The sequence below is a fragment of the Schistocerca gregaria genome, chromosome 4 (genome assembly GCF_023897955.1).
Source record: "Schistocerca gregaria isolate iqSchGreg1 chromosome 4, iqSchGreg1.2, whole genome shotgun sequence".
In the NCBI taxonomy this organism is placed as follows: domain Eukaryota; kingdom Metazoa; phylum Arthropoda; class Insecta; order Orthoptera; family Acrididae; genus Schistocerca; species Schistocerca gregaria.
This window is the reverse complement of record NC_064923.1, coordinates 754675165-754689194: the sequence shown is the minus strand read 5'-3', so window position 1 is coordinate 754689194 and position 14030 is coordinate 754675165. Positions and strand designations below refer to the sequence as shown.

The window sequence follows — 14030 nt, the reverse complement described above, 5'->3', positions numbered from 1 at the left end:
GTAAATATACTGCTGGCCATTAAAATAGCAGCACCAGCAGGGATAGAAAGTAAAAAAGAGATCCTTATTGTGTGTATTGAGTATAGCAGGGTCCGATGTACGCAGAGCTGCCATCCCTGGCAGTAGCAGCAGCTCTAACATGGTGGGGTATCGAGTCAGACTGAGCCTTGGCAGCAGATATGGTCATTATTTTGTGCTGCTCGACCTATATGGAGACCTTTGAACAATGTACATGGCCGACTGCCAGTAAATGACTAGCTGTGTGGTAGTGCTATGCTGGTGATACTTTCATGGTGCAGAGGAATTGGATGTCCTCCTGATACATCTCAACTGTATCAATCTGAAAAACCATTTTACTACAGGGATGGAAAATAATGACCAACTGAATTTTTTGAATGTGTCTGTTATCAAACGAGGGGATGGGATTTTGGGCAGTAGCATATATAGAAAAGTCACACATACTCACTGTTACCCTCACAAAGATTCTAACCACAACCCCAGACAAAAAGAGGTGTGTTTAAAACCTCGGCAGACAGGGCATATAAAATTTGTGAACCTACTTATTTAAAAGATGTTGTTGAACATTTCTGGTTGTCATTCAAGAGGAAGGGATATTCTAGGTAGGAGAAAGATTGAGTCCTTAACCCCATGAAGAGAATCAGGATCAATGAGGAATGAAAGATGCCCAAGTGGAAAGTTTTTCCTTCTGTTCATTAGTAAGATTACAGACCACATTGGGAAAGTGTTGAGCAAATATGGTCTGGAGGCTATCTTGAGGCTCACCAGAAAAATAAAATAATCTTTAAGATCAGCAAAAGCTAAATGACATCTTTTGTCTACACTAAGTGTATATAAAAATTGTTGTAGTTATGGACTGGTTTATATTGGTACCACAAAAACTGGTGTTAACACCTGTATGATAAATCATCCGTAGCGGAAAATGTTTACCAAGAGGGTGCTCATGAAATAAAATTCAGTGAGACAGGCATCACATCTAAAACATTGCCTTACCATGCACACATGTATAGAGAGGCTATCACGATTTACAAGCACCATAATAATTTTGACAGATAAGGGGAAGGTGTTAAATTTGATATTTGATTCAATTTGGATGTCAGTGTTGCACCATATGAGTGACGATTGATTACTTTCAATCAAGAATGTTAGCATCACCAGAGATAATCTCGCAGCCAATGTCATGTGATGTACTGTGGTGTCCTTGACACTGCCCATATATTTAGTGCTGCCTCAAGTTCTGGATTGCAGTTTGCTGCTTTGCCCCAGAAGATGTCTCCCGCAGTTGGAGATGACACTTTAGGAGAAAGTTTTATGCGTTGACCACAGCCTATCAGCTCAGAAGTTTTAAGTGAAGGCTATAGCAGTTCTTTAATAATGATTTATTTTAAAAAACTTTCTACATCTACATGATTACTCTGCAATTCACATTTAAGTGCTTGGCAGAGGGTTCATCCAACCACAATCATACTATCTCTCTACCATTCCACTCCCGAACCATGCGTGGGAAAAACAAACACCTAAACCTTTCTGTTTGAGCTCTGATTTCTCTTATTTTATTTTGATGGTTATCCCTACATATGTAGTTTGGGCTCAACAAAATATTTTCTCATTCGGAAGAGAAAGTTGGTGACTGAAATTTTGTAAATGGATCTCGCCGTGACGAAAAACGTCTTTGCTTTAATGACTTCCATCCCAACTCGCGTATCATATCTGCCATACTATCTCCCCTATTACGTGATAATACAAAACGAGCTGCCCTTTTTGCACCCTTTCGATGTCCTCCGTCAATCCCACCTGATAAGGATACCACACCGCGCAGAAATATTCTAACAGAGGACGAACAAGTGTAGTGTAAGCTGTCTCTTTAGTGGACTTGTTGCATCTTCTAAATGTCCTGCCAATGAAATGCAACCTTTAGCTCGCCTTCCCCACAGTATTATTATGTGGTCTTTCCAACTGAAGTTGTTCGTAATTTTAACACCCACGTACTTAGTTGAATTGACAGCACTGAGAATTGTAGTATTTATCGCATAATCGAATTCCAACGGATTTCTTTTGGAACTTATGTGGATCACCTCACACTTTTCGTTATTTAGCGTCAACTGCCACCTGCCACACCATACAGCAATCTTTTCTAAATTGCTTTGCAACTGATACTGGTTTTCGGATCACCTTACTAGATGGTAAATTACAGAATTATCTGTCAACAACCTAACAGAACTGCTCAGATTGTCACCCAGGTCATTTATATAGATCAGGAACAGCAGAGGTTCCAGGACACTTCCCTGGGGAACACCTGATATCACTTCAGTTTTACTCGATGATTTGCTGTCTATTACTACGAACTGCGACCTTCCTGACAGGAAATCACGAATCCAGTCACACAACTGAGACGATACCTCACAGGCCCACAGCTTGATTAGAAGCACTTGTGAGGAACGGTGTCAAAAACTTTCTGGAAATCTAGAAATACGGAATCAACTTGGGGTCCTCTGTCGATAGTGGCCATTACTTCATTTGAATAAAGAGCTAGCTGCATTGCACAAGAACGATGTTTTCTGAAACCATGCTGATTACGTATCAATAGATCGTTCCCTTCGAGGTGATTCATAATGTTTGAATACAGTATGTGCTCCAAAACCCTACTGAATACCGACGTCTATGATATAGGTCTGTAGTTCGATGGATTACTCCTACTACCCTTCTTAAACACTGGTGCGACCTGCGCAATTTTCCAATCTGTAGGTACAGATCTATCGGTGAGCGAGCGGTTGTATATGATTGCTAAGTAGTGAGTTATTGTATCAGCATAATCTGAAAGGAACCTAATCGGTATACAATCTGGACCTGAAGACTTGCCCGTATCATGCGATTTCAGTTGCTTCACAACCTCTAAGGTATCTACTTCTAAGAAACTCATGCTAGCAGCTCTTCATGTTTAAAATTCTGGAATATTCCATTCATCTTCCCTGGTGAAGGAATTTTGGAAAACTGCGTTCAATAACTCCGCTTTAGTGGCACAGTCGTCGGTAACAGTACCATGAGCACTGTGCAGCGAAGGTATTGACTGCATCTTGCTGCTTGTGTACTTTACGTATGACCAGAATTTCTTCAGATTTTCTACCAAATTGCGAGACAATGTTTCGTTGTGGAACCTATTAAAGGCATCTCGCATTGAAGTCCGTGCCAAATTTCGCATGTCTATAAATTTTAGCCAATCCACTATTTCTCCACCTTAGGGGTTGCATTTCCAAAAATGCTGAAACTTTATATTTTTAATTTTGACTGAACCACCAAATATCAATTTTCTTGGTTCCAGCTTCAAAATCACTTTAATAGCAACATATTTTTTAAAATAGTTTCATCACCTATATCAGCCCTTTAGGGGTAGAATTTTGAAAAATCCCTTCTTAAACTATCACCCTCTCGAAATTTCAAGTTTCTGTCCTTAGTGGTTTGGGCTGGACGATGATAAGGCATTGAATCATTCCGGAAATTTCCTTCTATATATAGAGATTACATATGTAGAAGCATAAAGTCAGATTAATGTATATTTACATAATTAGATAATTAATTAGATCTTTGAAAGTGATGCTGCATCACTAAATACTGGATATTTGGCTCAGTTTTGTCAGGAAGAAATGAAGATCTGATCTCTCAGGTTTTTGTGATGTGGTTGATTAATAGTGAGCTTGCGGTTGCTCAGCCAAGTGGTTGTTTCTGTTTTCTTCACTGTATTTTGACAATTAACTTGGCCAACTTCTTCAGATTCTGCGAGTTTACTATTATCTGTACTCGTTTCCTGGATTCCAATCAGACTGTTAGCCAATGTTGGTCTCATCTGCTGTTTGTAGCAGATCTGTATTCCCAACATCCATGGTGCCCTTTGATGCTTTTTTTGTTTTACAGGGCTCCTACTGATACTTCATGAAACGTGAATTCCCTCAGCATTTCCCAACTCTGATGGTTTTGGTGGCCAGCAAGATTTTAATAAATTTAGTGCCGTACACCAAGCTTTATCTAAATTGAAACCTTCAGCCTTATTTATTAGGCTTTCTAACATCTTTATTTCGATAGAATTCTTAATAATCCTGTCCCAGAAACTTTGCATTTGCACTACAACACTGGCCTCATCATATTTCATTTCATGATTATATTTGAGGTAGTGTTCGGTGATTTGTTTGGTTGTAAACTCAGTGTGAAGACTCTGCTCCGACAAGGAGAACCTCGCCAGATAGGAAAGACTGTCAATACACTCATTATTATATACCATATATTTGGATATAAGACAAGCAGTTTGTTTTTCTTTTGCCACAGTTTTTCATATCCACCACTGTTAAATTTATGTTTACTTTCTTCATCATATTACACCATATCTTTCCTTTCTGTCATATCAAAGTAAGAGAAATATTTAAATCTTACAGAAATTATAAAATGCATGAATAAAGGTTTACCTTGCAAAAGCCATGCGACAAATCTGATGGCACAATGTGGTTAATAATATGACACTGCCACATAATACTACAAAATGCTTTGACAGCCACCAAACTTCCGTGTGCAAAAGTAACACAATGAAGTCTTCATTACTCTCTTGGAAAAGCTGTTGAAACAATCTATCAGTTTTTTAATTGGGTTTGATCTTGGTATTGAGAGTTGCATTCCTTTTCATAATGTATTGTTTTCAACAAAATAATGTACATTATCCATCAAGAAAGCATTATTATCTACAATGACAGAATCATCCAGTTGTATGGAAAATGAAGAGTTCTGAAGAATACAAATATGTGTGTTTTCTTTTTTTTAATATATTAACTGCAGTGTCTTTAGCTTTATGCTTTACTATGCTGTCACTTAGGGACAGTATTTCTAAAATTTTAGGTATGTCCTGATGGATTAATTTTGAGATGAATTCTTTTATCGAGGGTATTATTACAATTTGTCCAGTATTATAGCTTTTACTACTGTCTGCGATTAATTGTGAAATATGCTAAACAGCAGTTAATCCATCTTTGCTCACTGTATGTTGTTTCTTAAATGATGCAGTGACTGTTGCACATTTTAGAGGTTTATTTATGTACATCTTGAAAATATTGAACGGACTTTTTCTTAACATTTGAATGCTTTGTAGAAAGATGTTCTCACAAATGACTTTGTTTCATTGCCTCACTGGACACATTAAATACATTGGATGTCGTGTATTTACAACAGATTCTAAGAAACCCATCTTCTGCTACTCTGGCAAATAATCGTGCATGTACTTATTTGTTTAAGTAAATTGCTCATAGTATTTCACAATATTTTAAGCTGTAGGCACCTACTCATTCTCACAAATCTGCTGATCAGTACAGCCATGGACAAAAGAGCCTATGTCTTGTATCGTCATCTGCGCATGCCTGTCCTGCATTGTTGATTGGGTTTGGAGTGGGGGCGCCACTGGCTACCAGTTCTTTGGGTGGTGGTGGTTGTGTGTGTGTGTGTGTGTGTGTGTGTGTGTGTGTGTGTGTGTGTGGCATGAGCTATTCCAGGATGGAACAATTTATGGTCACATTATAATGCCATTTAGTTTCACTTATGTAATGTGAACTAAAATTATACCCGACCAGATAGTCATGTGCGTTAAAGCACCACTTCCAGAACAGGGACATGCCCAGGCCCTGGATCAGTTCTGCCCAGTGGTATAACAGTGGGGTTTGGTGTGCTGGCCAGCCTGGATGTGGATTTTAGGTGTTTTCCTAGATCCCACTAGGTGAATATTGGTCTGGTACCCAAGTCACACCTTGTTTACATAATTAGCAAATGTTTCAAAAACTTCATTCATTTTTACATGAATAACACTACAAGCAGATAATGGGGTACACATACTCTATCATGGGAGGTAACAGGGTGCTGACAGGCAGGGCATCTGGCCATCCTTTAAACTAATCAGTCCAAATTCATTAATGATCATGCCAACCCTGTGCCAGTGTGGGTCAAAGGCACAAGAAAAAGGATAATAAGAAGAATAATGTGAACTAAAATCATGTGCAGGTGATACAGATAGTAGATATTTATGAGTGTTAAATTCTTTTGGAATTTTATCAAAATTCAGTGAAAGTGTTTTTGAAATATCTACCGCCTACCACGAAAGCTGGAATGCTCACTAATGGGCAGTAGGGACCGGGTTGATCGCCACCAATGTAGACAATGTAATTGGTGTTACATCTGCCTACCTTGTGTAGCTGCACATAGTACACTTCACACTAGTTTTGTGTGTGTGTGTGTGTGTGTGTGTGTGTGTGTGTGTGTGTGTGTGCACGGGCATGCGCGTGTGCTTTGCATTTCACCTTTTGTGATGTTGCAACTGTAATGCCCAGCAGTTTTCATGCTGTGTGATGATATGACTTATAGATGGTTTGTAGATAAATTGCACTAAAGGTACTGTAAAAAAAATGGTTATGTTAATACAAGAAAGACATTCCATAATGTTACTTCTGCCAGGGCTACAGCTGTCATTCACAAGAAACAATAAAAAAGGATTTTGTATGTAATGAAAGATGGTGGTGTTCTGACAGACTTCACCAAATGGTATAAAACATTTTAGGCTGTGCTCAGGTTAAGCTATTTAAATAATTTTTTTGATTATTTAGGTTATTGTTTATATATTTATATACATGTTTTCTCATATTGGTGTAACGATTTATCTTTAATTTGTAGGTCTATCTGTGGTACTAGAAATAAATTATGTTTGTGGATCAGTCATCAGTTGAAGCTGGCGGTGCTCCCCTCTGTGATATTGTTCCCTCTCTGTTATAGTGCTAAGCTGTGCCACGGCTGAAATTATATCTTAAACAGTAGCTTAGTAATCAGTTTACTGGGCATAGGGAGGAAAAATTAAGATCTACAACAGAACTGCGATATTCAAACCTGCCTTCAGCTGATAATTTTTTTTAAATTTCTAGGTCAAATGGTATTTCAATGATAAACCCGTATCTGGAAAGGATTTTCTAGTATCAACAAGTGGCGAGCGTCAAGTGCTAACAATTCCATGTGTGGCAAACAGTCATGCTGGCAAAGTGGCTTGTGTTGCAGAAAATGAAGTGGGAAAAGCAACCTGTCTGGCTTTACTCACCGTACAAGGTTAGTTAAACAAAATGTGAATGTTTTTGTAAATATATGTAATTAGATTTAACACACATCAGCCATTGAGGTCACATTGAAAAAAATCAGCATTTAGTCCTTCACAACAGGCAGATATGTTTGAAGTATTTTTTTTTTTTTTCCAATTCTCGGACATTGTGGATTACATAAGTTCAGTTCATGTGTTATAAACCAGTTACTTTGGCTTATAATAAAATTATGAAAAGGAGAAAAGGAGAGTTGCTATTCTCCATATAGCAGAGAAGCTGAGTCACAGATAGGCACAACAAAAAGACAGTCACCAAAAAATACTTTTGGCCAACAACGCCTTTGTCAAAAATAGACCACACACACACACACAAACACACACACACACAATCTAACTCACTCTCTCTCTCTCTCTCTCTCTCTCTCTCACACACACACACACACACACACACACACACACACACACACACACACACACACACAATCTAACTCACACACACACACAACCTAACTCACACACGGTCTCTGGCAGCTGAAGCCACACTATGAGCAGCAGCAGCAGCAGTGAATGACAGGAGAGGAAACAGGTTAGGGGAGGGATAGCAGGGAAGGGGGGGGGGGGGCGATGAAGTGCTGCTGGGGAGCATGCAGGGATGAGTTTGAGAGAGGGTAGGGTAGCTAGGTGCAGTCGGGACATTAGGCAGAGGGTAGGGGAGAGGTGTTGATGGGGAGAGGTGGTAGCAAAAGAGGAGAGAAGTAAAAAGACTGAGTGCATTGGTGGAATAGAGGGCTGTATAGCGCTGGAATGGAAACAGGGAAGGGGCTAGACGAGTGAGGAAAATAACTAACAAAGGTTGAGGCCAGGAGGGGGTACGGAAATGTCGGATGTATTGCAGGGAGAGTGCCCACCTACGCAATTCAGAAAAGCTGGTGTTGGTGGGAAGGATCCGTCTGGTGCAGGCTGTGAAGCAGTCACTGGAATGAAGAGAGTCATGTTGGGCATTGTGCTCGGCAACAGGGTGGTCCTGTTGCTTCTTGGCCGCAGTTTGTTGGACAGACAGCTTGTTGGTTGTACAAACTATGACCATGAAACAACTGGACCACCCTGTTGCTGAGCGTGCTCCCCAACATGACATTCTTCATTTCAATGACTGCTTCACAGCCTGTGACATATGGATACTTCCCACTAACACCAGCTTTTCTGAACTGCACAGCTGGGAACTCTCCATGTGATATATCCTACGTTCCCCTAACCCTCCTGGCCCCAACCTTCATTTGTCATTGTCCTCACCCATCTACCCCCTTCCCTGTTCCCATTCCAGCACTACACAGCCCTCTATTCCATCAGCGCACCCAGTCTTTTTACTTTTCTTCTTTTCTGCAACCCTTGCCCCCTCTTAACGCCCATCCATCTCCCCCCACCCTCTGTTTAATGTGCCGACAGCACTTAGCTGTCTCTTCCTCTCTCCACCTCATCCCTGCATGCTCCCCAGCAGCACTTATCGTTCCCCACCATTACCCTGCTACCCCTCCCCCTCCCTGCTCCAGCCATCTCCTTACCCCCAGCCAGTTGACTCTCCCATCATGCACTGCTGCTGCTGCTCGTAGCATGGCTTCAGCTGCCAGAGACTGTAGCCATGTGTGTGTGTGTGTGTGTGTGTGTGTGTGTGTCTGCGCGCACGTGCGTGCGTGCGTCTGTTATCTATTTTTGCCAAAGGTCTTGTTGGCTGAAAGTTTTTCTTGTGACAGTCTTTTTGTTGTGTATATCTGAGACTCAGCATCTCCGATATATGGTGACTAGCAACTATCCTTTTCACAATATTGTTACATTCCATCCTGGATTTTCTATTGTTTGCTTTGGCTTATGTTCTTCCATTGAGGGCAAATTAGGTAGATGGTCATAAAGTTAAAAACAATTAGCTGCAATGCTGCAGAGAAAGTAATATGTTTATTATTGGTGATAATTTATTTATAACTATGAGTAATAGCTTTAAAAAAAACATGTTTGTTTGCTAAAAGTCAGTTGAGCGGGGATATATTTCTCAGCTTGTTGGGTATCTGAGATAATTGAAGATGCATCAGTTGAGAATATGAAAACTGAAACAGAGGCAATATTTAGAAAAGTTAATATTTTGTGCATCTGCCGCTGCTTTCTGCAACCAATGTTCCATGTTACTGAAGTGTCAGGATCAAATTTTATCATGATACTTTCATATTTTTGTTGCTGCATTTCATATTAATGTGTATCATTGTTTCTGTGTTAGAGGTAATTCTTGTCACGTAATAACATTGATAGGAGTGCGGTATTTACTTAATATTGATATAATGTTATGATGAAAAGAATGCTTCCCTTATGAACCCTGGGCCTCTTCTAGTAACCATGGACTTCACTGATGTGGGGTGGCTTGAGTACCTCAGTGATACAAATAGCCATACTGCAGGTGCAACCACAATGGAGGAGTACCTGTGGAGAGCCCAGAGAAACATATGGTTTCTCGAGACAGGTAGCAGTCCCCTCTGTAGCTGTTGCGACAACAGTCTGGACCACTGACTGATCTGGCCTTGTAACATTTGCCAACATTACCTTGCTGAGCTGTCACTGCAAATGGCTGAAACCAAGTGTTGACTGCATTCATTATTTTTCTTGAGGACAAGCATCTATTCTCTACAGTTAAATGATGTTATCATCCTCTTGGATAAAAATAATCTGGAGGTAAAATTGTCTTCCGTTTGGATCTCTTGGCAGGGATTACTCATGAAGACATCATCATCAGGAAAAACGACACTGGCATTTTATAATCAGATCGTAGAATGTTAGATCCCTTAATTGAGTAGGCAGGTTGGAGAATTTAAAAAGGGAAACACACAGGTTGAAGTTAGATAGAGTGAGAATTTTCGAAGTGTGGAGACAGGGAGAACATGACTTCTGGTCAGGTAAATACAAGGTGATATATACAAGATCCAATATGGGTAATAAAGCAGAAGGCATGATAATGAATAAAAAATTGGAATTGTGGGTAAGCTATTGTGAACAGCATAGCTAACACATTATTGTAACCAGGATAGACAAGAAGCCAATGCCCACTGCAGTAATACAGATTTATATACTAACTTGCACTGGTGCTGATGAAAAGACTGAAAGAATGTGTGAATATTAATTTAAGTGTTAGGAAGTCTGTGAAGAGATGTAGAAAGAACCGGGAAATGTATGACTGAATGCAAAAAGTGAACATTGTGCAAAAAATGAATGTGTAGAGAATAAGCCTGGTCAGGCTTATCACCAGGAGGCCAGAAAAGTGCCAGGCTAAGGCTGTGTTTACAGGAAACCCTGATAGAACTTGTGCAGTTGCAAGACCAAGGAAGTGATGGGAGGATGAATGGCAGAAGGATCTTCAGTGATTGGGTGTCCATGAGAACTGGATCCAAAGTGCACAAGATCACCACATGTGGAGCAACATTGTAAGATCAGCATATGATCAGGGTCCATAACTGCTGATATGTATGTGTATCTATGTATGTATGTATAAGTTTTTTTTAAGGTATTTTTCTGAAGTGTAGCCTTGTATGTAAAGGAAACGTGAATAACAAGCAGTACAGGCAAGAAGGGAACAGAAGCTTTTGGAATGTGGTGCTATAGAAGAATGCTGAAGATTAGATTAATGAAGTGGTACTGAATCGAACTGGAGAAAAAGAAATTTATGGTAGACCTTTTCTAAAAGAAGGGATCAGTTGATACGACGCATTCTGAGGCAACAAGGAATTGTCAATTTGGTATTGGAGGCAAGTGTGTGGGGTAAAAATCATAGAGGAAGACCAAGAGGTGAATACAGCAAGCAGGGCAAAATGGATGTAGGTTGCAGTAATTATTTAGATATGAAGATGCCTGCACAGGATAGACGAGTATGGAGAGACACATCAAACCATTATTCAGACTGAAGGCCACAACAGCCAGCTTAAGACCAACCTGTTGATGACACAGATTTCTTTCTTATTTTTAATTTTTTGTTATTATTTTCAGATCCGCCTACTCTGCCTTCACTGCTGAACAGCAACATTTCAGAGCAAATAGAATCTTCATCTTTCAGTGTGAAGAGATCTGTATTTATGCAGTCATCTACAAGTCAAGTGACATCATCAACTTTGACTACAGGCACAGAGCCGAAAGTAGAAGTGCACAGTTATTCTTCTGAGTCACAGGAGTCTTTCAAGCAGTCTGGTGGCAAACCTCCAGTTCAGGTGCGTACTTTTATCACAGCAATATTCAATAAATTGCATTGACAGTGTGAGCACCCAAAGATGTTTCATCTATATAGAACATGTAGCTACAGGTCTCACACTGGATGGGGGAGCACAGGAGATAACAGATCCTTGATGTAAAGTTATGCATCTATTTGAATATTTGATAAATGCATTCATTGTTATTTTAAATACTACAGATTGGCAGAACAGTTTTATTTGCTACTAACATTCCACTCTAGTCTCTTGTGAATTATTACAAACGTTTGACCAGAATACTACCATAATCTGACAGCTATTCATTTGAATTAAGCTCAAGCTCATGCTCACTTAATACTGTTTGTATAGTTCTGTTTTATGTACATCTACCTTTCATGGATTTTGAGTGTCCACCGTGTTTCAACATATTTGTGTGGTTTTTTTTTTTTTTTTTTTTTTTTTTTTGCGTTCTTTATTTTCAGCCTATTTAGATAGTCCAGTGTGCTTGTTCTCTCCCACCAAATGATGCAATATTAAGCGTTCTACTTCCACTACTGAGCACAGCACAGGCCAGGCTTTGCCAGTCAGTGTGTGATGATGTTTTGCTGTTTGCTGTGACCCTAAAGAGTGCATCGTAAAATTTTGTTCTGTCCATACATCTAATATTTTTAAGTTTTTGATATGTAAATATTGTAGGTGTAGAGTAGACCACTCATCATCGACAGGCACACAAAGAAAAAAAAAGAAAACTTGTTAGCATTTGGAGTAATCCTTTCTCAAGCTATAGTATAAATACACTCAAACTTGTTAGCATTTGGAGTAATCCTTTCTCAAGCTATAGTATAAATACACTCAAACTTGTTAGCACTTGGAGTAATCCTTTCTCAAGCTATAGTATAAATACACTCAGAAAACCAACACACACACACACACACACACACACACACACACACACACACACACACACACATACACACACACGTATGCTTCTACATGACACTGGCTGGGCAAACAATGGCAATGCTACATTTCAAGAGGGTGGACTAGGCTGCGGGTGGTGATTGTGTTGGCTGCAGTGCACTGACAGAGAGAGAGGTAGCAGGCAGGAAAACAGGTTGAGGTGGGTGGCTAACAGCTTTGAGGGAGGCAGCCATTTTGCCGGCAAGGTATGCGGGAGGGAGGGGTGGCATGTGCACAGGATAGACATGGCATGTTATGCCTGGGCATCGGAACACACTGAAAGTGACATCAGGACATGAATTGGGAGTGATGGAATGAAGGGAGGGGAAACTGTTGCATGGAGGGTGTGGGACAGTGAGTTACCGGAGACTGACACCAGGATTGTTATTGAAACGAAGGATGTGTTGCAGGGATACCTTCCATCTGTATAGTTCAGAGAAGCTGATGGTGGAGGAGAGGATCCAGATGGCCCAGGCTGTAAAGCAGCCATTGAAATTGTTCTTTCCAGCAATTTGGTGGTGGCCATTCATCCTGGTGGACAGCTGATTGGTAGTCATACCTAAAATGTCCTTAGCTGAGGGGTTAACTCCCAGTAGTGAGATAAACACTTTGCAATAACAAGTATTTATTGACAAGACTATAACTGTCTGCAGAACTTGATAATAGAAATGTCGACCCTCGACAGTGCCTAACAGTTGCACACTATAACAAAGTCAGTAAACATCAAAGTGGTATGGAGCAGGAAGGATAAATCACGACACAGTTGCACGAGGCTGGGAGCTCGTAGACAGTCCACTGATAAGCAGCAAGTTCTGCTAAGGCACAGTCCCTCAAAACGTGGGCTTGCAGGTAATCACATGCAGATACTGTGAAGTGAGCAGCTGATGGAAGTGCTGTGTCTCATGGAGCTCATGGTGAGGATGAGATGGCACTTTGGTGGGCAATGGCAGTGACAGTGGCAGGCATGTGATCCATATCTGTGACTTGTAGTGGCTATTGGTCGGTCAGGGTCGGGAACGTAACTTGTCATCGAGGGGCAGAGTGCCAACCTATGTACGTGGCCAGCAGAAGAGTACATGTGCAGTGTCACGTAGACGCGTGACTATGCAGGTGCAAGTAGGTGCCTGACTGCCATGATGTGTGCTGCAATTTGCATGCCACATAGTGCTCCATGTGGTTTTCCTGGATGCTGTGGCAGCTGCAGGAGGTTTTCCAGTACACAGGTCTGTGACAGATGTACTGATAAAAATCATGCAAGCTGAGGCTGGGCTCTTACTTTACCCAGAAAGCATATATGTAACTGTAGTGGCCGAATATGCAGGGCTGCAGCCCTGCGTACCACACCTGTCCACCCATAAATAGATATGGTGCAACAATCTCAGAGAAGCATAGGAGCCAAGGGCGAAGGTACAACACAGCCACGAATGTAGGTTGTCCCAAACTGGAATGGTATTATAGTACAATCAGCCATTGTGTAAACATGTTCCTGATAGCGACCTACAAATCGCTGAATCCTGGAACACAACCATGCATTCTGTAAGTGTTGAATGAAATCAAAATTCTGTGCATAAAAAGAACCCAAGGATTAACATGAACATTTGAACAGAAATGCAAGATACAACTAACAAGATTGCTGAGCATGTGATGCAGGGCCATTAACATCTGAGACACAAGAATAGAAAAAGCACATACACATTTCACAAAAACTTCCAAAATCTCAGTGCAGTTCACAA

At 40.5% G+C, this 14030-nt stretch overlaps 1 protein-coding gene across 1 annotated transcript in view; it reads left to right on the top strand.

The window, feature by feature from the left end:
* The window catches only part of LOC126267900 (uncharacterized), a 1063720-nt gene that overhangs the window by 951772 nt on the left and 97918 nt on the right, over window positions 1–14030 (top strand). Inside the window, exons 43-44 of the mRNA XM_049973211.1 lie at window positions 6957–7134; window positions 11141–11358. Of these exons, the coding sequence (XP_049829168.1) occupies window positions 6957–7134; window positions 11141–11358 (396 nt within the window). The remainder of the gene's footprint in view (window positions 1–6956; window positions 7135–11140; window positions 11359–14030) is intronic.